The 18,869-nt window shown below is 49.2% G+C and overlaps 8 protein-coding genes across 8 annotated transcripts; 4 read left to right on the plus strand and 4 right to left on the minus strand.

The window, feature by feature from the left end:
* On the plus strand, nucleotides 1-834 carry DFJ58DRAFT_650948 (uncharacterized protein; the record flags this gene model as incomplete). Its single annotated transcript, XM_041381596.1, has 5 exons — nucleotides 1-33; nucleotides 91-188; nucleotides 227-383; nucleotides 439-613; nucleotides 671-834. 5 exons carry the CDS (start codon nucleotides 1-3, stop codon nucleotides 832-834), a joined length of 627 nt encoding a protein of 208 aa, XP_041250357.1.
* Nucleotides 743-2,505, minus strand: DFJ58DRAFT_322508 (uncharacterized protein). Its single transcript, XM_041379838.1, has 10 exons — nucleotides 2,381-2,505; nucleotides 2,297-2,322; nucleotides 2,028-2,247; nucleotides 1,729-1,966; nucleotides 1,665-1,678; nucleotides 1,539-1,615; nucleotides 1,471-1,487; nucleotides 1,303-1,413; nucleotides 1,215-1,243; nucleotides 743-1,162 (listed from the first exon to the last, which is right to left on the minus strand). Exons 1-10 carry the CDS (start codon nucleotides 2,402-2,404, stop codon nucleotides 1,070-1,072), a joined length of 849 nt encoding a protein of 282 aa, XP_041250358.1. The 5' UTR covers nucleotides 2,405-2,505; the 3' UTR covers nucleotides 743-1,069.
* A 2,100-nt stretch (nucleotides 2,506-4,605) lies between these two features.
* Nucleotides 4,606-5,799, minus strand: DFJ58DRAFT_638700 (uncharacterized protein; the record flags this gene model as incomplete). Its single annotated transcript, XM_041381318.1, has 2 exons — nucleotides 4,606-5,277; nucleotides 5,326-5,799. Coding segments are annotated over 2 exons (1,146 nt in total), but the record flags the coding sequence as incomplete, so codon positions are not given.
* Nucleotides 5,800-8,393: 2,594 nt separating this feature from the next.
* Nucleotides 8,394-10,129, plus strand: DFJ58DRAFT_721727 (uncharacterized protein; the record flags this gene model as incomplete). The annotated part of the gene is made up of 4 exons (XM_041384827.1): nucleotides 8,394-8,585; nucleotides 8,638-9,086; nucleotides 9,118-9,181; nucleotides 9,230-10,129. The coding sequence occupies 4 exons, from the start codon at nucleotides 8,394-8,396 to the stop codon at nucleotides 10,127-10,129; spliced, it is 1,605 nt and encodes a 534-aa protein (XP_041250360.1).
* Nucleotides 10,130-12,756: 2,627 nt separating this feature from the next.
* On the minus strand, nucleotides 12,757-12,981 carry DFJ58DRAFT_650443 (uncharacterized protein; the record flags this gene model as incomplete). Its single annotated transcript, XM_041381581.1, has 1 exon — nucleotides 12,757-12,981. A coding segment is annotated over one exon (225 nt), but the record flags the coding sequence as incomplete, so codon positions are not given.
* Nucleotides 12,982-13,620: 639 nt separating this feature from the next.
* On the plus strand, nucleotides 13,621-15,791 carry DFJ58DRAFT_695518 (general substrate transporter). The gene is made up of 3 exons (XM_041383458.1): nucleotides 13,621-14,158; nucleotides 14,211-15,152; nucleotides 15,208-15,791. The coding sequence occupies exons 1-3, from the start codon at nucleotides 13,924-13,926 to the stop codon at nucleotides 15,708-15,710; spliced, it is 1,680 nt and encodes a 559-aa protein (XP_041250362.1). The 5' UTR covers nucleotides 13,621-13,923; the 3' UTR covers nucleotides 15,711-15,791.
* Nucleotides 15,792-15,839: 48 nt separating this feature from the next.
* On the minus strand, nucleotides 15,840-17,900 carry DFJ58DRAFT_322588 (uncharacterized protein). Its single transcript, XM_041379839.1, has 2 exons — nucleotides 16,747-17,900; nucleotides 15,840-16,696 (listed from the first exon to the last, which is right to left on the minus strand). The coding sequence occupies exons 1-2, from the start codon at nucleotides 17,856-17,858 to the stop codon at nucleotides 15,970-15,972; spliced, it is 1,839 nt and encodes a 612-aa protein (XP_041250363.1). The 5' UTR covers nucleotides 17,859-17,900; the 3' UTR covers nucleotides 15,840-15,969.
* Nucleotides 17,901-18,046: 146 nt separating this feature from the next.
* On the plus strand, nucleotides 18,047-18,775 carry DFJ58DRAFT_713295 (dUTPase-like protein; the record flags this gene model as incomplete). Its single annotated transcript, XM_041383914.1, has 5 exons — nucleotides 18,047-18,216; nucleotides 18,271-18,380; nucleotides 18,435-18,536; nucleotides 18,589-18,659; nucleotides 18,710-18,775. 5 exons carry the CDS (start codon nucleotides 18,047-18,049, stop codon nucleotides 18,773-18,775), a joined length of 519 nt encoding a protein of 172 aa, XP_041250364.1.
* Nucleotides 18,776-18,869: the final 94 nt, after the last annotated feature.

An 18,869-nucleotide genomic window follows, 5' to 3' on the forward strand; every position in this document is an offset into this window, starting at 1 on the left:
ATGACTCTCTCCTTGTTCGACGTTCGCAAACAGGTGCGTATCAATGTACATGGGTCTCATCCACTTTTTACGTGTCATTCGTCTCAACAGCTTGCGTTCTACGGTTCCTACCATTCCAATCCAGTCAATATCCTCATTCACATCTTCGGGGGTCCCAGCTATTCTGTGGTGCGTCGTTCTCTCACCGCGTAGAGTATGGATCATGTACCACATTTGTCCGATCCAGGAGTTCACTACTGTTGGCTACTCGCATCCAAACTCCCACGTTTTTGCCAGAGTTTCGCTATACGTTCAATGAGTACCTCTTATTCGATTTGAACACGCCCGCGGTGGTCACTGCCATCTACATTGTATATTACCTCATTCTTGAACCGTTTGCTGCGGTCAGTCTCTCACCCCATGGATCGCATCTGTAGCGCCATCTGACACCGGTCCCAGTTGTTGTACGCGCCGCAAATGCTGGTGTCATTACTGACAGCAACAGCTCACGCACACCGCCCTGATGGTATTCGAGACGCAATTATTGTTCAAATCATTTCATGGATTGCACAGTTCCTTGGACATGGACTTGCTGAGGGTCGTGCTCCAGCCCTTCTGGACAACATTGTTGGTGGTAGGTTCATCGATCAAGTATTTAATCCGTAGGTTGGTCGCTAACAATCCTTTCTAGCCCTTGTACTCGCTCCTTTCTTTGTGCACTTGGAATTGATGTTCATGATCGGATATCGTCCCGCCCTGCACAAGCAGCTGCAAAACGATATAGGCGTTGAGATCGCCAAGATGAGAAAGGCAGAAGGCGACAAGAGACGCCTTGCAGAAAAGAAGGCCAGTTAATTTGATCAATGACAGGATCCTAGTCACATATCTATCGTCCTCGAATTTCTGTATCTCCTGCCTTGCCAGACCTCATCGGTTCTTTTATTTCTGGCCTGTGGAGGTTCTGGGCTGTTCATAGTTCATTATCGTCTTGTATTATACATGGGTATTTCCATCTCTACCATTCATGTCAACCAATAATGAAACCGGTTTACACTGTCAGGTTGCATGTTTATCACGGTTGGTTTACCCTTCAAATGAGACTAGCAGGAGGCTGGAGGGTTGGTTCTCCGACAGGGGTAACATAGCATGAGGTGAGGCCTCCGTCGACCTTGAAATCCGTGCCCTGTTGACATGGCGTTCAACAAGCATGTCACACTAATTGAAAAGAAACATACAGTCATATAACTGCTGTCATCGCTTGCCACTGCGTATGCGACGGTGAAATCAGATCAGCCAGATAGTGACACCCAAGTAAAAACGTACAGAACAGTGCAGCCTTGGCGAGTTCCACGGCCTCACCGAACCGACCCATAGGGAGATGAACAAGCCGGCGCTCTTTCTTTTCCGACGTGTTGAGGAAATCCATCAAAAGAGCTTCAAAACATGATACATCAGCAAACATCGATTTCTGTGTGGTTATTATGCACTGACGCGTCTTCAGCGGTCCGCTGTCAGCATTAAGGTTAGTACGCGGCAATGCAAGTTTCACTTCAACTTACGGGCATAGGGAGTTCAGCCGAATTCCTTCTCTCGCATGCACCATCGCGAGCTCTCGTGTCATGGACAACACAGCACCCTGATGTTCTTTTAAACTAACGTATCTCGGCGAACGACTTTATACTTACCTTGGACGCAGTATCTGAAGAACACGGTGAATCGTCTCCAAAAAGATGCAGTGTGTTCACGTACATGCTAACTGTGGGGTTGCGGCGCCCATGAGCGCGACAAAGCTTGCAGTGTTGATGATGGAGCCCCCAACACGGAGGCCTTTCTCCTCGTCGATAGGATTTTGCCGCATGGCCATAATAGCATACTTGCAGCCCCACCAGACACCCTTTACGTTGATTTGCATTGTCAGATCCCAGATCTTCTCCTCTGTGTTGAGGGCGTGATCGTCTGCTGGGTGCATGATACCCGCATTGTTGAACTGCGGATTTATCGAGACTAGTTGAAACATCGTACGGATAATCGTAAGATATGAATCTTACCATCACATCCAATCTACCAAATTCTGAAACGGCAAGATCAACCGCTCCTTTGATGTCATCTTCCTTCCCGACATCAGCGTGAACGGCCAGTGCTTTGACGTTTGGGAAGCGTTCCTTGATAAGTGCAGCACCTTTCTGTGCACCTGCTAGATTGATGTCGACCAACAAAACGTTGGCGCCTTCCTGAGCGAAGAGGAGGGATGACTCAAGACCGATGCCACTGTAATCTCATCAAGATCAGACAACGCGATCTGCTCGAGCAGACTCACGAGCCGGCTCCGGTGATGAGGGCAACCTAGATTCAAACTTTCTGTCAGCAGTATACCCGATTTCAAGGTAGCTATCTACATTACTTTGTTTGCAAGGCGTTGGGACATGATCAGGTTGATAGGTTAGGTTGTGATTGTAGTTCAAATTGAAGTCGTTGTGCTCGGATACACAATAAGGTTGATACTGGATGACTTTCCATGGGCAAAATAATGCCGAATAGAATATCTCGGAGTCTCAAAAACATTTCCAATGACGAAGATATGTTAATCTATACTAGGATAATCCCCCGTGCGCTCAGCCAATAGATTTAGTCCAGTTCTTGATGTGATGGACGACCTTACAGTCCAGTACCTGCTTCTTGACGAAGATGAGGCAGACCTTTGCAATGACGATGAAAGAGCTCAAATCCTGGCTGCTGCTATCATTGCTGGGAGCGAGGTATCACGACAAGACCGCATTGACACTCGGCACCCTCATCGTTTATATCTTTGCCGACCCCAACTACTTCCAAATCCTCGCATCGACACCCCATGGCAGGTACTATATGATAGCCAGAATGATCGAGCCTTCATCACTACAATGGGTGTGGATGCGTCCACCTTCTCTTCACTACTTACTACAGGCTTTGCTCAATGCTGGTATGAGACACCAATTCCTCGTGATGACGTCCATACACAAGGAAATCCACGGACGAATCAGCGCTCCCTTGATGCTGCGGGGGCACTTGGGCTTGTGCTGCATTATCTCAGCTCCACTATGCATGCTATCAGCCTACAGCAGATCTTCGCTATCATACCCAGTACTGTCACTCAATATCTCAGCTTCAGCCTCGAGCTTCTGCTATCCACCCTTCGCACCATCCCGGATGCCAAAATTCAATGGCCAGGAGGCCTAGATTTCGAGCGCTGCAGTGAACTTGTTGTAGCACGTCACGGGAGACTGAGAGGAGCATTTGGCAGTATCGATGGCCTCAAATTACCTGTGCAAACGTCTGATGACGTTGACATTGAGAATGCAACGTTTAATGGGTGGCTCTCGGAGCACTTTATCAGTTCTGTATTAGCCTTTTCGGCTGAAGGTAAGTTCAATGCGGACTCGCTATAGTCCTGGTTAACCATGTTACAGGGGTGATTATTGCTGCCCGGTTGAATGCCCCGGGCAGTTGGCATGACTCACGTGTCGCTCATCAAATCTATGCCTCCCTTCGAAACGATACTCCCCCAGGTTATTATGTTGTTGCCGACACGGCGTTCTCGCATGGCAGTAATAACATCCAGGGCCGAATCCATGCACCACTCAAACAAGGCCAGCGTATTCAAGGCTCACTTGCTGAGATTGACGAACAGATGGCATTCAATCGTGAACTTCTTTCCTACCGGCAGACTGCTGAATGGGGCATGCGTGGCCTTCAAGGCGCTTTTGGAAGATTGCGTGTACCGCTCAAAATCGGCGACAAAGACTCCCAAGGCAATCTCATTGAGATTTGTGTGCGATTGCACAATCTGCGTGCAATACGTGTCGGTATCAATCAAATACGGACGGTGTACCTCAAACATTGGCAGGAGACGGATGATGATATTGCAGTCTGGAGAGATTTTGAGAACATGTTGTTTTCGGAGCAGAGGCAGAAAGATCGAAGTAGCGCGTTTCCATGTCACGCTAGAGTATGAGTAAAGAGCTGGTGACTTCTATGTATCTATCCATATAAGCTGCGTGAGTGCCTTCAGCGGAAAGAGCAAGAAATGAGACTGTAAATAAGCTGCGCGAGTGCCTTTAGCAGAAAAAGCAAGAAATGAGACTGTAAGTAAGCTGCGCGAGTGCCTTTAGCAGAGGAAGCAAGAAACAAGACTGTATGTAAGCTGCGTGAGTGCCTTAAGCAGAGGAATCAAGAAACAAGACCATAAGTAAGCTGTGCGAGTGCCTTTAGCAGAGGAAGCAAGAAACGAGACCTTAAGTAAGCTGCGCGAGTGCCTTTAGCAGAGGAAGCAAGAAACGAGACCTTAAGTAAGCTGCGCGAGTGCCTTTAGCAGAGGAAGCAAGAAACGAGACCATAACTAAGCTGCACGAGTACCTTCAGCAATTACACCTCTGGAGTTTGACGAGCTGACTTGCACTCTGGCAGGTCATCTGCATCTGCCATGGCCTCACTCTTGAGGTCTGTGCACACCTGGGTCTCTTGCCAATTAGAGTGAACGACCATGGAATTGCGTGGTGGTCCTGCGCCACGTGAACGGGGTCTGGATGCCCAGCGACGGAAGGCAAGGCGAGGAGAAGGAGTGGAATTGAAAGGAGGGGGAGTAGGATGGGTGTATTGAGGAGAAGATGGAGGGTGGTCCGAAGCGTCAGATGCCGGGGTGTCTGGATCACTGTGCCAGATGACGCTTTGGCCACCATCAGGGTAATATGTGTAATCCGCCTGTTTGGGTTTGGGTCTGCGCTGGTGATGAGTCTTGTGAGCGGCTTTTTTGGGAGGAGGCTGGTGCATCTGTATCATCTCCAGACGAAGCTGGGTAAGGTCACGCTCGCGTTCAGCATCAAATAGTCTTGATTGCAAGTCAAACAGTTGGGTCCGCAATTTCTCCGTGACTGCATTTGCATCACGCAGCTGCTGCCCCTGGGAAAGCAACTGCGTGTTTGCAAGAGACCTAGTGGCGCGATCCTCATCCCGAGCTTGCTGAACAGCAGGGTCAAAGGCCCCACTGATGCGAGAAAGCAACTCGGAAGCTGCTGCACCTCGGCGACGTGGCATAGGTGTATCTGTCCGAGTGGCGCGAGTGACTGCAGTGTGTTCAAGAGGTGACATACTTCGCACCTTGACGTTTTGTTCGTTACAATTCAACTCGTCGTCGTGGGCATCGTAGTCCGAGTCATTTAGGTCACGGGTACCAGCACGCTCGTTGATGCGCGCATCGAGCTCATGGGCATGAGTGACGTCGGGGGGACAAACTCCATCACCGGTGGGCTTCGTGGTCTTCACAAACTGAGGTCAAAGTGTGAGATGGATGTCGTAGAATAGAGCATGACTTACCTGCTTGAATTTAGTTTCAAGCAATGTGGCTTTACGGTGAGGGCGGCCATTAAGGCCTGCCCACTGCGTGAACTTCGAGTGTATCAGTTGCCACCCTTTCTGGCCCAGAGGAAGTTCATCTTCGACAAGGTCAAGAAGAACTTTGACATCAGCCGTGCTGTAATTGTTAGAGCCGTTGGGCCGACCACGTTTCGCCCTTGAATCATCTTCATCATCCTCAATAGCACGTGCGTGCTTTTGAGGGCGGTCAGCAATGTCCAGGTTAGTGTTCTCCTTATCCTTTCCCCTGCTTTTATTAGTTCTAGTCTTGCGACGTGCCCTGCCAATTTTGATGGCAGGTGCATATCCACGAGACCCGGCAATGACCAAGGGGTCACGAAGCTCCATATCCAGTGAGTCAGGGAGTGGGATAAGAGCAGGCTCGCGGTGTGCGCTAGGTGGCAGGAGGTGGGACCCAGATGGTGAGGGTGGTGGCGACGAGCAAGGTTGGGAGAAGTTCGCAGGAGTTGTGAGTCCATACATGGATGGCGCTGCTGCATGTCCCTACAAGGTGATAAGTACGTGTTGTGAAGGTCAAAGAATGATTGAAACTTACGCCATAAGCCTGGGACATGTATCTGTCTTCAGACCGCTGCACTCGAGTCACAGCCTGCGCAATCCCAGGATGGGGTCGCCAAACACCTAAGAGATCGCGCACATATGCATTGCCTGCATCATCATAGCGCAACTCGGGAATTGTTTGGCTAGCAGGGACAGTCATAGATTGGGAAAGGCGAATATCAGACATTGGAGGGACTGAATGTTTAGGTACTGACCTTGTGGCTACTGATACACGAACTTTATATGATACAAGTCTTTGTTGAGCCGTCGGGCACGAGGGGTGGGGATATTCATTGTAAAAAAATAACTCATGGGCCCTGCACTGGTAACAGTGCAACCCGAGCGCGCATAGGCGAAATGGATGGACTGTAAGCATGGCAAGTGCATATTGAATGAAATTTTCATTGACAGAGGGTGAGGATTGGTTGGAGACAGATGCTAGGATGTGTTACGAACTAGGATGGTTCTGACGTATGGCTACTCGGTAAGAGTAATCGGCCAAGGTCGGTTCAAGGCTTCGGCGTATACCGAAGTTTCAAGGTTTCTTAAGACAAGGCAAGGAGAGTGTCCTCGACTTGAATCACGTTCAATACAACTTAAGATTGGAGGTCTTAAGCGAAGGAAGTTCCAGGTAAAACCTAGTAAGATTAAAGTAAAGAACTACATAGTACAGGACGAGTTTATATAGTGAATGGTAACGACTTTAGGGCCAGTACGATGAGTCAGAGATAAGACGAGTCAGAGATAAGACGAGTCAGAGATAAGACGAGTCAGAGATAAGACGAGTCAGAGGTAAGACGAGTCAACGATAACAAGAATAGATCATCTAGCGACGGCAAGATGCGATCGTGATGTAATACAATGATGTAAGAGAAAGAAATGAATAGGGGCGTAATGAATAGGGGCGTACTGGACTGTAACAGGATGGATTGGGGAAGATTGGAGGCACCGGAGGCAGACTGGTCAGGTAGGAGCTTCATTACCGCGCATGGATGATCGAGTATGTCGTACTGGTCACTGGGTATCATCTAAATAGAGCCGGGAGAAAGAGACATTAGCATACTTGGCGAAAGGTTGAAAACGTAGCTTGGTATCAGTGCGCAAGGTGTTGTGTTGCATGGCATGCATGTCGAGCAAGGCGGATTATGTCAGCGGATATCGCTGGCGTTAGTGGCCGAAAATGGAAGGATGTCGTTTATTTTAGTCTGCAAAAATCTATTGGATGACTTTCCGTAGGCTCGAAAAATTCTGATTAGAATATCATATCATAAATTTGACCGTATTAGGCAGGTGTGCCGCGATGCCGCTGTTCATTTCGACACAATTTGCACACATGTGTCACCTACCCCCCTCTTATAAACCTGAATCTATTGGGGGGGGGTACCCCCCCCCCCCCCCAATAATCAGAATTTTTCGAGCCTACGGAAAGTCATCCAATAGATTTTTGCAGACTAAAATAAACGACATCCTTCCATTTTCGGCCACTAACGCCAGCGATATCCGCTGACATAATCCGCCTTGCTCGACATGCATGCCATGCAACACAACACCTTGCGCACTGATACCAAGCTACGTTTTCAACCTTTCGCCAAGTATGCTAATGTCTCTTTCTCCCGGCTCTATTTAGATGATACCCAGTGACCAGTACGACATACTCGATCATCCATGCGCGGTAATGAAGCTCCTACCTGACCAGTCTGCCTCCGGTGCCTCCAATCTTCCCCAATCCATCCTGTTACAGTCCAGTACGCCCCTATTCATTACGCCCCTATTCATTTCTTTCTCTTACATCATTGTATTACATCACGATCGCATCTTGCCGTCGCTAGATGATCTATTCTTGTTATCGTTGACTCGTCTTACCTCTGACTCGTCTTATCTCTGACTCGTCTTATCTCTGACTCGTCTTATCTCTGACTCGTCTTATCTCTGACTCATCGTACTGGCCCTAAAGTCGTTACCATTCACTATATAAACTCGTCCTGTACTATGTAGTTCTTTACTTTAATCTTACTAGGTTTTACCTGGAACTTCCTTCGCTTAAGACCTCCAATCTTAAGTTGTATTGAACGTGATTCAAGTCGAGGACACTCTCCTTGCCTTGTCTTAAGAAACCTTGAAACTTCGGTATACGCCGAAGCCTTGAACCGACCTTGGCCGATTACTCTTACCGAGTAGCCATACGTCAGAACCATCCTAGTTCGTAACACATCCTAGCATCTGTCTCCAACCAATCCTCACCCTCTGTCAATGAAAATTTCATTCAATATGCACTTGCCATGCTTACAGTCCATCCATTTCGCCTATGCGCGCTCGGGTTGCACTGTTACCAGTGCAGGGCCCATGAGTTATTTTTTTACAATGAATATCCCCACCCCTCGTGCCCGACGGCTCAACAAAGACTTGTATCATATAAAGTTCGTGTATCAGTAGCCACAAGGTCAGTACCTAAACATTCAGTCCCTCCAATGTCTGATATTCGCCTTTCCCAATCTATGACTGTCCCTGCTAGCCAAACAATTCCCGAGTTGCGCTATGATGATGCAGGCAATGCATATGTGCGCGATCTCTTAGGTGTTTGGCGACCCCATCCTGGGATTGCGCAGGCTGTGACTCGAGTGCAGCGGTCTGAAGACAGATACATGTCCCAGGCTTATGGCGTAAGTTTCAATCATTCTTTGACCTTCACAACACGTACTTATCACCTTGTAGGGACATGCAGCAGCGCCATCCATGTATGGACTCACAACTCCTGCGAACTTCTCCCAACCTTGCTCGTCGCCACCACCCTCACCATCTGGGTCCCACCTCCTGCCACCTAGCGCACACCGCGAGCCTGCTCTTATCCCACTCCCTGACTCACTGGATATGGAGCTTCGTGACCCCTTGGTCATTGCCGGGTCTCGTGGATATGCACCTGCCATCAAAATTGGCAGGGCACGTCGCAAGACTAGAACTAATAAAAGCAGGGGAAAGGATAAGGAGAACACTAACCTGGACATTGCTGACCGCCCTCAAAAGCACGCACGTGCTATTGAGGATGATGAAGATGATTCAAGGGCGAAACGTGGTCGGCCCAACGGCTCTAACAATTACAGCACGGCTGATGTCAAAGTTCTTCTTGACCTTGTCGAAGATGAACTTCCTCTGGGCCAGAAAGGGTGGCAACTGATACACTCGAAGTTCACGCAGTGGGCAGGCCTTAATGGCCGCCCTCACCGTAAAGCCACATTGCTTTGAAACTAAATTCAAGCAGGTAAGTCATGCTCTATTCTACGACATCCATCTCACACTTTGACCTCAGTTTGTGAAGACCACGAAGCCCACCGGTGATGGAGTTTGTCCCCCCGACGTCACTCATGCCCATGAGCTCGATGCGCGCATCAACGAGCGTGCTGGTACCCGTGACCTAAATGACTCGGACTACGATGCCCACGACGACGAGTTGAATTGTAACGAACAAAACGTCAAGGTGCGAAGTATGTCACCTCTTGAACACACTGCAGTCACTCGCGCCACTCGGACAGATACACCTATGCCACGTCGCCGAGGTGCAGCAGCTTCCGAGTTGCTTTCTCGCATCAGTGGGGCCTTTGACCCTGCTGTTCAGCAAGCTCGGGATGAGGATCGCGCCACTAGGTCTCTTGCAAACACGCAGTTGCTTTCCCAGGGGCAGCAGCTGCGTGATGCAAATGCAGTCACGGAGAAATTGCGGACCCAACTGTTTGACTTGCAATCAAGACTATTTGATGCTGAACGCGAGCGTGACCTTACCCAGCTTCGTCTGGAGATGATACAGATGCACCAGCCTCCTCCCAAAAAAGCCGCTCACAAGACTCATCACCAGCGCAGACCCAAACCCAAACAGGCGGATTACACATATTACCCTGATGGTGGCCAAAGCGTCATCTGGCACAGTGATCCAGACACCCCGGCATCTGACGCTTCGGACCACCCTCCATCTTCTCCTCAATACACCCATCCTACTCCCCCTCCTTTCAATTCCACTCCTTCTCCTCGCCTTGCCTTCCGTCGCTGGGCATCCAGACCCCGTTCACGTGGCGCAGGACCACCACGCAATTCCATGGTCGTTCACTCTAATTGGCAAGAGACCCAGGTGTGCACAGACCTCAAGAGTGAGGCCATGGCAGATGCAGATGACCTGCCAGAGTGCAAGTCAGCTCGTCAAACTCCAGAGGTGTAATTGCTGAAGGTACTCGTGCAGCTTAGTTATGGTCTCGTTTCTTGCTTCCTCTGCTAAAGGCACTCGCGCAGCTTACTTAAGGTCTCGTTTCTTGCTTCCTCTGCTAAAGGCACTCGCGCAGCTTACTTAAGGTCTCGTTTCTTGCTTCCTCTGCTAAAGGCACTCGCACAGCTTACTTATGGTCTTGTTTCTTGATTCCTCTGCTTAAGGCACTCACGCAGCTTACATACAGTCTTGTTTCTTGCTTCCTCTGCTAAAGGCACTCGCGCAGCTTACTTACAGTCTCATTTCTTGCTTTTTCTGCTAAAGGCACTCGCGCAGCTTATTTACAGTCTCATTTCTTGCTCTTTCCGCTGAAGGCACTCACGCAGCTTATATGGATAGATACATAGAAGTCACCAGCTCTTTACTCATACTCTAGCGTGACATGGAAACGCGCTACTCGATCTTTCTGCCTCTGCTCCGAAAACAACATGTTCTCAAAATCTCTCCAGACTGCAATATCATCATCCGTCTCCTGCCAATGTTTGAGGTACACCGTCCGTATTTGATTGATACCGACACGTATTGCACGCAGATTGTGCAATCGCACACAAATCTCAATGAGATTGCCTTGGGAGTCTTTGTCGCCGATTTTGAGCGGTACACGCAATCTTCCAAAAGCGCCTTGAAGGCCACGCATGCCCCATTCAGCAGTCTGCCGGTAGGAAAGAAGTTCACGATTGAATGCCATCTGTTCGTCAATCTCAGCAAGTGAGCCTTGAATACGCTGGCCTTGTTTGAGTGGTGCATGGATTCGGCCCTGGATGTTATTACTGCCATGCGAGAACGCCGTGTCGGCAACAACATAATAACCTGGGGGAGTATCGTTTCGAAGGGAGGCATAGATTTGATGAGCGACACGTGAGTCATGCCAACTGCCCGGGGCATTCAACCGGGCAGCAATAATCACCCCTGTAACATGGTTAACCAGGACTATAGCGAGTCCGCATTGAACTTACCTTCAGCCGAAAAGGCTAATACAGAACTGATAAAGTGCTCCGAGAGCCACCCATTAAACGTTGCATTCTCAATGTCAACGTCATCAGACGTTTGCACAGGTAATTTGAGGCCATCGATACTGCCAAATGCTCCTCTCAGTCTCCCGTGACGTGCTACAACAAGTTCACTGCAGCGCTCGAAATCTAGGCCTCCTGGCCATTGAATTTTGGCATCCGGGATGGTGCGAAGGGTGGATAGCAGAAGCTCGAGGCTGAAGCTGAGATATTGAGTGACAGTACTGGGTATGATAGCGAAGATCTGCTGTAGGCTGATAGCATGCATAGTGGAGCTGAGATAATGCAGCACAAGCCCAAGTGCCCCCGCAGCATCAAGGGAGCGCTGATTCGTCCGTGGATTTCCTTGTGTATGGACGTCATCACGAGGAATTGGTGTCTCATACCAGCATTGAGCAAAGCCTGTAGTAAGTAGTGAAGAGAAGGTGGACGCATCCACACCCATTGTAGTGATGAAGGCTCGATCATTCTGGCTATCATATAGTACCTGCCATGGGGTGTCGATGCGAGGATTTGGAAGTAGTTGGGGTCGGCAAAGATATAAACGATGAGGGTGCCGAGTGTCAATGCGGTCTTGTCGTGATACCTCGCTCCCAGCAATGATAGCAGCAGCCAGGATTTGAGCTCTTTCATCGTCATTGCAAAGGTCTGCCTCATCTTCGTCAAGAAGCAGGTACTGGACTGTAAGGTCGTCCATCACATCAAGAACTGGACTAAATCTATTGGCTGAGCGCACGGGGGATTATCCTAGTATAGATTAACATATCTTCGTCATTGGAAATGTTTTTGAGACTCCGAGATATTCTATTCGGCATTATTTTGCCCATGGAAAGTCATCCATTGGGGGGGGGGGGGGGTACCCCCCCCAATAGATTAAGGTTTATAAGAGGGGGGTAGGTGACACATGTTTGCAAATTGTGTCGAAATGAACAGCAGCATCGCGGCACACCTGCCTAATACGGTCAAATTTATGATATGATATTCTAATCAGAATTTTTCGAGCCTACGGAAAGTCATCCACTATAGGCCGCGGATCAAATAGATAAGATTAAATGCCTATTTATAGCTATCGTCGATCCAATTCATTGCTGCGAGTTCGCTGTTATTAGCCCAGACGATATCCACCATTCATCAAAATCCCAATGAGTGAATCAAGGCAGGTTATATCTATCTGAAAATAACTTTAACCCACCGAACGGGAGTCCTTCTATAGCGGAACAAGCAAAGAAAAGGACGTTGCTGAGCCCAGCCCAGCGCTTTTTTTTGTGAATTTGCCTAGAAAATCATTGATATATGATACTGATTCTGTTTCACCGGTGTGTGGCTATTGCATACTGAGAGGGCGATTCCAGCGATTAAAAGCATCTGTGTCGAGCACCGCAAAGTATGTGTCGGAGGAGTTCCCATAGACTTTGGTCTATGTCCGAGGGAAGTTGACCTTTGGGAAATGACCCGGGAAATAGTACTTCTGCACGCAACATGCCACAGCATCTGAAGTCGCCTATTCATTGAAAGGGCGTGATTTCGCTGGTAGAATAACACCTTGTAACGCAAGCAAATCCAAGCGAAACACTACACAAACGACTGTTTGACTCCGCCTTGTTGACTCTCTGGGTTAAGAAGGTCGAGTGCCATGAACGGCACCGTGCCCGTGCGTTCGTTGCCCCAAGGACCAGGGTCATTCACCAGCGGGGATAGATCGTAGTCGTTTAAGACGCCTTTCAGCTTGCTGTCTTCCACGTACCACATCATGTTTCCAGCGCTAACATCTCGATGATAGACCCCTTCCTTCCAGAGTAACGTGGCCTGCGCGCTATGTCAACGAAGGAGCCACATGTTGAAAAGGTCTTTTCCACGTAGCGTCGTGATGGGGTGGAGCTTGTGATGTAGAGTACATGATGGCCCATGGTGGGTTTTGGAACGTCAAACGCTTTTCAGATGGCGAACGTGGGATTCGTGAACTTGTTGTGCCAAAGCATCCCAGGAATATCATAGTCTTTGACAATGACAGTATCTTGCACCTGAGCGATCTGCTTAACTTTTTCAAGATTTCCGGTTCACTAGCGCGATTCTCCTCTCCCATGAAGATCTTGGCCACCACCTTATCTTCCTGGATGTCTGGAATTTTTTTGACGAATGTTTTGCTAGTGGTGACAGGGACCACATATTGGTGATGCGTTCTTGTAGTCCGTACTCCGTAATCCGTTACTCTTTCTTCGTCGCTGGTGTGAAGCAGCAGGTCGACTTTTCAAGAATCTCATCATCGAATTTGTGAAGTCCTTTTTCCTTAACTTCGACTGGGAGGAAGTGGTTGTCAAATAGAAACAACATACGGCTTCAGACTCAGAGTTCACTGGCAGAGAGGAGTTCAGGCTCAAAATTACTAGTGACTATTTATAGCTTATCCAAAAATCTTGTTCGGCCCTAGTACCCTCACAGCCTTCGACCATCATAGTATTGGCTCGGATTCAAGCCTCCAGCGCTCTTTGGCGTCGGCATCGGATCATTTGGCTATTAATATGTTGGAACATCCGCCTTTGTATTTGGGTCGGATGTCCGTGACCAGTCTGAGACATCCGAGTTCAGTGCGTCATCATGTTTCGAATTAGCCTAGCCCGTATAAAACCCTTCAACCCCAGCTAGCTAGCAGGTCCTTCATTCATTTTCTATCCCACAGGTGCAGGTTACCTTTCCACTACAATTATTCGCTCTTGCTTCATTTCGACAACGATACTTACTATGTTCCTTCGTCATAAAACCTATACTGCTCGTTACCCACAATGGATGGTCGGGAGGCCTTTACTCTATATGTCGTCCGCCCTTGCATCTCTCGGCGACGCTATGTTTGGCTATGGCCAAGGAAGTATCGCATCGGCTCAGGTTCAGCCTTCCTTTATCTATCGGATGTTCGGCAAGGAAGTTACTATGGCGCAAATCCAAGCTGGCCAGACCGGCGTGGATCCTTTCACACAAGGTTTGACTCTTTTTTTTTCGCCCTCAGGTCACTCAAACACCCCTGTTGTTAGCTATAACCGTTTCTTGTTTAAACCTAACAGCGCTGCTGGCTTCATTCATTGCTGCCTACCTCTGTGATTTTCTTGGCAGGCGGATGTCTGTCCGTATCGGAGGCATCATGTATTTTATTGCCGCTCTCATTCAGGTCTTTGCTCCAAATCTCGGTGCCCTTATCGCTGGCCGGTGTATTCAGGGTTTAGGTGTCGGCATACTCTCCATGACTGTCCCGATTTTGCAGTGCGAAATTGCCCCCGCTCATGCTCGCGGTCTGTTTGTCGGTATCGAATATATCTGCCTCAATTTCGGTTACGCTGTTTCCGCATGGGTCGGATATGGCTTCTTCTTCGCCATGCCTTCTGAGATCTCATGGCGTGGCCCATACATCATACAGGCTGCTATTGCACTCGTTCTCATCTTCTGGACGTTTTTCCTTCCCGAGACACCCCGCTGGCTGGCCCAGAATGGCTTCCAGAAGGAGGCTTTGGTAACTCTTGCAGACTTGCACGGCGCTGGAAACGTCACAGACCCCAAGATTCTGGCTACCTACGCTGAGATTGTCGCCGCTGTCGAGTTCGAAGCACAAATGGGTCAAGCTTCCTGGCGTCAACTCTTCACGCAATACACTCGTCGATGCATCGTCGGCATCACTTGCCAGATGTTTGCTCAGCTCAACGGGATCAATGCCATCTTGTACTTCTTACCATCCAACCTCACTCGTGCTGGCTTCACAATTTCCCGCGCCCTGCTCTACTCCGGCGCATGTGCTCTGATCTACTGTTCCGGCACCATCCCCGCAATGTTTTTGATCGACAAATTTGGACGCCGACCGTTCTTGCTTTTTGGAAGTGTTGCGCTAGCCGCATCCCTTTCTATTGTCGGTGGTCTCCAATACTATGCGGACAGTCTTCCTCTGGGATCTGCCCGAGTTTCTGCTGCTGACGCTATCTTCTTTGGTATGCCATCATTTTACTTGAAAGCCAAACATGTGCTAAAGCTCATCCTCTCCAGGTGTTTGTCTATACCTATTCTTCTTCGGTGCCACTTGGGGCCCTGGCCCCTGGCTCCTCGGTGCCGAAATCTTCCCTCTCCGTGCTCGCGCCAAGGGCATGTCGCTCAGTGCGGGCGCCAACTGGCTTTTCAACTTCATTGTCGCCTTCATCACTCCCCCGCTTTTCAACGCCATCAATGCAGGCTACTACTTCGTCCTCGTCGGCTTCTGTATCATCTCTCTTATCGTCGTCTGGTTCATCTATCCCGAAACTGCCCACCATACTCTGGAAGAGCTTGGCGAGGTATTCGGCGACAAGGTCATGGACGATGAGGGTCCTGCACGTGAGAAGGCTCAGAGGAGTGCCAACGCGATCCAACGGGAACGCTCGGGCTTGCCTGTCACCACCGATTCAGAGGTCACTCTTCAACCCAGCATGTCCACTACACCAACAGCCAAGGACGAAGCCTCGGTTGTCATGAAGGAAAGGTCTTCTGTTATTATGATCGCGTCTGACGTTTAGCTTGACCCTGTGGACTCAGTAGACTACTGAGCTTGTATGCCGGACTATAACACTAATTCAATATTCATGATTGATTCAACCAATGTCCATTGATCTAACGACTGCTTGTCTGTTCTATTAACCGATATTCGACTTAATTGACTACTGAACTTGTATGTCGAACATTAACACCAATGCATAAGTGATTCAACCAAAGCCCATGTGCATATTAATCCAACGACTGCCTGTCTGCTCTGCTAACCAATACTCGACTTAAATTTTAACAACGCAGAGACTCCGGGAAATCGTCAGGGTAACTTCCATCGTCCTGAAACATCGCGAGGAAATCTCTCACCGCCGGCGGTGGGGTTCTTGAAGGTAATAAGAAAGGTCTGCGTGACACTGGGATACTCATTCCAGCGCCCTGCTGCATTAAATCGTCCAGTGAGGAAGTGTATGACGAATCGGGTGCATGCCGCTTTCTGTAGGGAGAAAGTATGGTAGATGGGTTTGAATGTGGGATGGAGGTTCTAGGTGCAGTTGCTTGAGGCCGCTGGGCCACGTCTTCCGGTGTGCAGTTCGCAATCTCTGTTGGGGGTCTGACAATCGGTATTTCTGATTCAGGCTCGGTTTCGGAGTCGTCATCCGGAGCAGGTTTGAGTACTTCTGGTTCTGATTCTGGCTCTGTGACAGAGTCGTCCTCGACAGGGTGAACATTCTTCACGGGCCCTGGACATTCCATGGGCTCCTTGAGGGGAGAGATCTTGTCTAAAATGTGGTGTGGAGTGCGTTTCGAAGGGCTGCAAGACGGCGATGCAGCAAACGAGGATCTATTTCTTGGAGACTTGGTCGCCAAGAACGAACGAGGGAATCTTTGCGACGGAGAAACAACGGGGGACGTAGCAGGACTTGACCCAAGGGTAAATTGGTGCAGTGGTTTGCGTTCGCTGCGATTATTGTAGGCAACGTGCGCAACGGGGCGCGGTGTTGGGAGATCGACTTCGATTCTGAAAGTTGTTGTAAGTAACGAATTGTGATAAGGATAAGTTTTGCTGACCTTGCCAGCGACATCTTGTTCAGCAAGCTTCCGGACAAAGATGTCATAGTCATTGTTCCCTCTTCCTGCGACTGTGAGCTTGGTATAGGCTCATAGTTGATTGATACAGGTTTTGCTATCCGCTTGTGACTAGGCGTCGCATCTAATGCAAGCAAGTATTGACTTTGCGACGATGGGACGAGTTCCTCAAATATAGTAGACACAGACTGCAGGTCTTTAAATGGCAGATCTGGAGAAGACGCTGGGGTTGCATGGACCACCTCCTTGTCTCGGGATGCGCAGGTAAAAGGGTCGTCAGGATCTATTGCCTGCTTTGTCCCATTGGAACCACCCGTGTGTTTCCTTGGCTGGGTGTCTTTGTCAGTGTCTATTGGGACAGCGAGCTTCTTAATGAGCGGCGCAGAAGCTGGAGAGGGGCTTGATGGTATACGAGGATCGAACCCATGCTTGGTTCTGCACGGCGACGTCGCACCAACGAGTGTGCACAACCCGGACGGTGCATGTATATTGTTGGGTTTGCGCACATTGGTCTCCGGAGTAGGTAAAGAAACAATGGCGGGAATAATGATAGTGGGGGTAGTCCTAGGGGGGAGAGACTGAACTACCGCAGTGCTTGCTGCTCTCAGCGTCTGCTTCTTACTTTGGTTCGTTGGGGGAGGAGTGGCTAAAGACTGTTCTGGAGCAATCGCGAGACGCACAGGTCCTTTAATCCTGGGGAAACTTGGTACATTCATTCTATGGGAAGCAGTGTTTGAGATGCCTTTCACTGAGCGAGAGCTGCCTGCAACCGGCCGCTCGGGTGATGAGTCGATGGCCACTACATCGTGAGGTGGTTTGGGTGTTGATACTCTCTCTCTCCGGCTGGAGGTCGACGCGACCAGAAGCTTCGAAGCAGCAAGATTTATTTGCTTCTTAGTTTTCTTTACCTGTTTGGCGCCGCCCTGAGAACCCGTTCGCGCATCAGTAGAAACTGTTGCTCGCTTTGCTGGACCTCCCCTCTCGTCTGCAGCCGCCGAGAGTTTCCTCTTCTTGGTTAGCTCTGCCTCTTTCTTGTCCTTCTTATTTCGCGCAAAGTAAGCTGTGATGGGGAGTTCCAGTTGCGATAAGTCCATACGAGGAGTTACTTGGCTGGACTTATGATTCTCTTCACCAAGGGCGCGGGAGGGTAATAAGGGCGGAGGCTCGGAGTTGACACGCTTTTAAAACTCAGAAATATACATCCGACGCGTCTCGTCACGAGCTTTTCATTCACAAAGCATTTTCACCAAGCACAGCTGCAACATTATCCGTCACAAATATTATGGGAGGCATTGATACACCACAGCTCAAGAAACGCAGGGTGTCTGTGTCCGACAGCACAGATAACGACACGCCTGCTCCCACATCGCAGCTGTTGGTCAAGAGACTCTCTGACAAGGCCAAGATTCCCACTAGAGGATCAAGTTTGGCTGCAGGGTATGATTTATACAGGTAATGCGCATTCGACAAACAGACGTAGTAACTTGACCGCGAAATACAACACAGCGCAGAGAAAAAAGTGATTCCAGCACATGGTAAGGCATTGGTTGACACCCAGCTTTCCATTGCTGTTCCTGCAGGCACCTATGGGCGAGTTGCACCTCGCAGCGGTCTTGGTAGGTCGTGTTTTGCGTGCTATGTAGCGTTTGACTAAGGAGATTTCCCTTCAGCATCGAAATTTATGATTGACACGGGTGCTGGTGTTATCGACGCGGACTACAGAGGTGTCGTCTTTGTTCTGCTCTTCAACCTCTCGGACAAAGACTTCCAAGGTTTGAAAATGAGTAAACCTGATTATTATTGTGTTGCTAATCGGGTACGTAGTCGAAGAAGGTGACCGGATCGCTCAACTAATCATAGAGCGCATTTATACGCCTGAGGTTATGGAAGTGGAAGTGCGTCTTGCTCGCTTGTGTTCTTAGTTATGTGGTTAATGATCCAGCAGAACCTCGATGAAACGTTACGTGGAGCGGGAGGTTTTGGCTCTACGGGCGGGCACGGCTCGTTGTAACATATCATACCAGCTGTTCATGTGGCAGCCTTTGTATTATTATCATAATGAGTGAAAAAAAGCCTATTTTTTTGGGTGGCAGGATCGATGCTCA

This window comes from Suillus subalutaceus, assembly GCF_016647625.1.
Source record: "Suillus subalutaceus strain FC151 chromosome Unknown DFJ58scaffold_4, whole genome shotgun sequence".
Taxonomy (NCBI): Eukaryota; Fungi; Basidiomycota; class Agaricomycetes; order Boletales; family Suillaceae; genus Suillus; species Suillus subalutaceus.

Bases quoted from the DNA above. Each gene is read 5' to 3' on its own strand.
- DFJ58DRAFT_322508 (XM_041379838.1), bottom strand. From the start codon at position 2,404: ATGTCCCAACGCCTTGCAAACAAA. The intron at 2,323-2,380 runs GTAATGTAGATA...GTTTGAATCTAG, and splicing joins CCCAACGCCTTGCAAACAAA to GTTGCCCTCATCACCGGAGC. The intron at 1,967-2,027 runs GTAAGATTCATA...ATAAATCCGCAG, and splicing joins TTGGTAGATTGGATGTGATG to TTCAACAATGCGGGTATCAT.
- DFJ58DRAFT_695518 (XM_041383458.1), top strand. From the start codon at position 13,924: ATGTTCCTTCGTCATAAAACCTATACTGCTCGTTACCCACAATGGATG. The intron at 14,159-14,210 runs GTTTGACTCTTT...CCCTGTTGTTAG, and splicing joins CGTGGATCCTTTCACACAAG to CTATAACCGTTTCTTGTTTA. The intron at 15,153-15,207 runs GTATGCCATCAT...CATCCTCTCCAG, and splicing joins TGCTGACGCTATCTTCTTTG to GTGTTTGTCTATACCTATTC.
- DFJ58DRAFT_322588 (XM_041379839.1), bottom strand. From the start codon at position 17,858: ATGGACTTATCGCAACTGGAACTCCCCATCACAGCTTACTTTGCGCGA. The intron at 16,697-16,746 runs GTCAGCAAAACT...AACAACTTTCAG, and splicing joins AACAAGATGTCGCTGGCAAG to AATCGAAGTCGATCTCCCAA.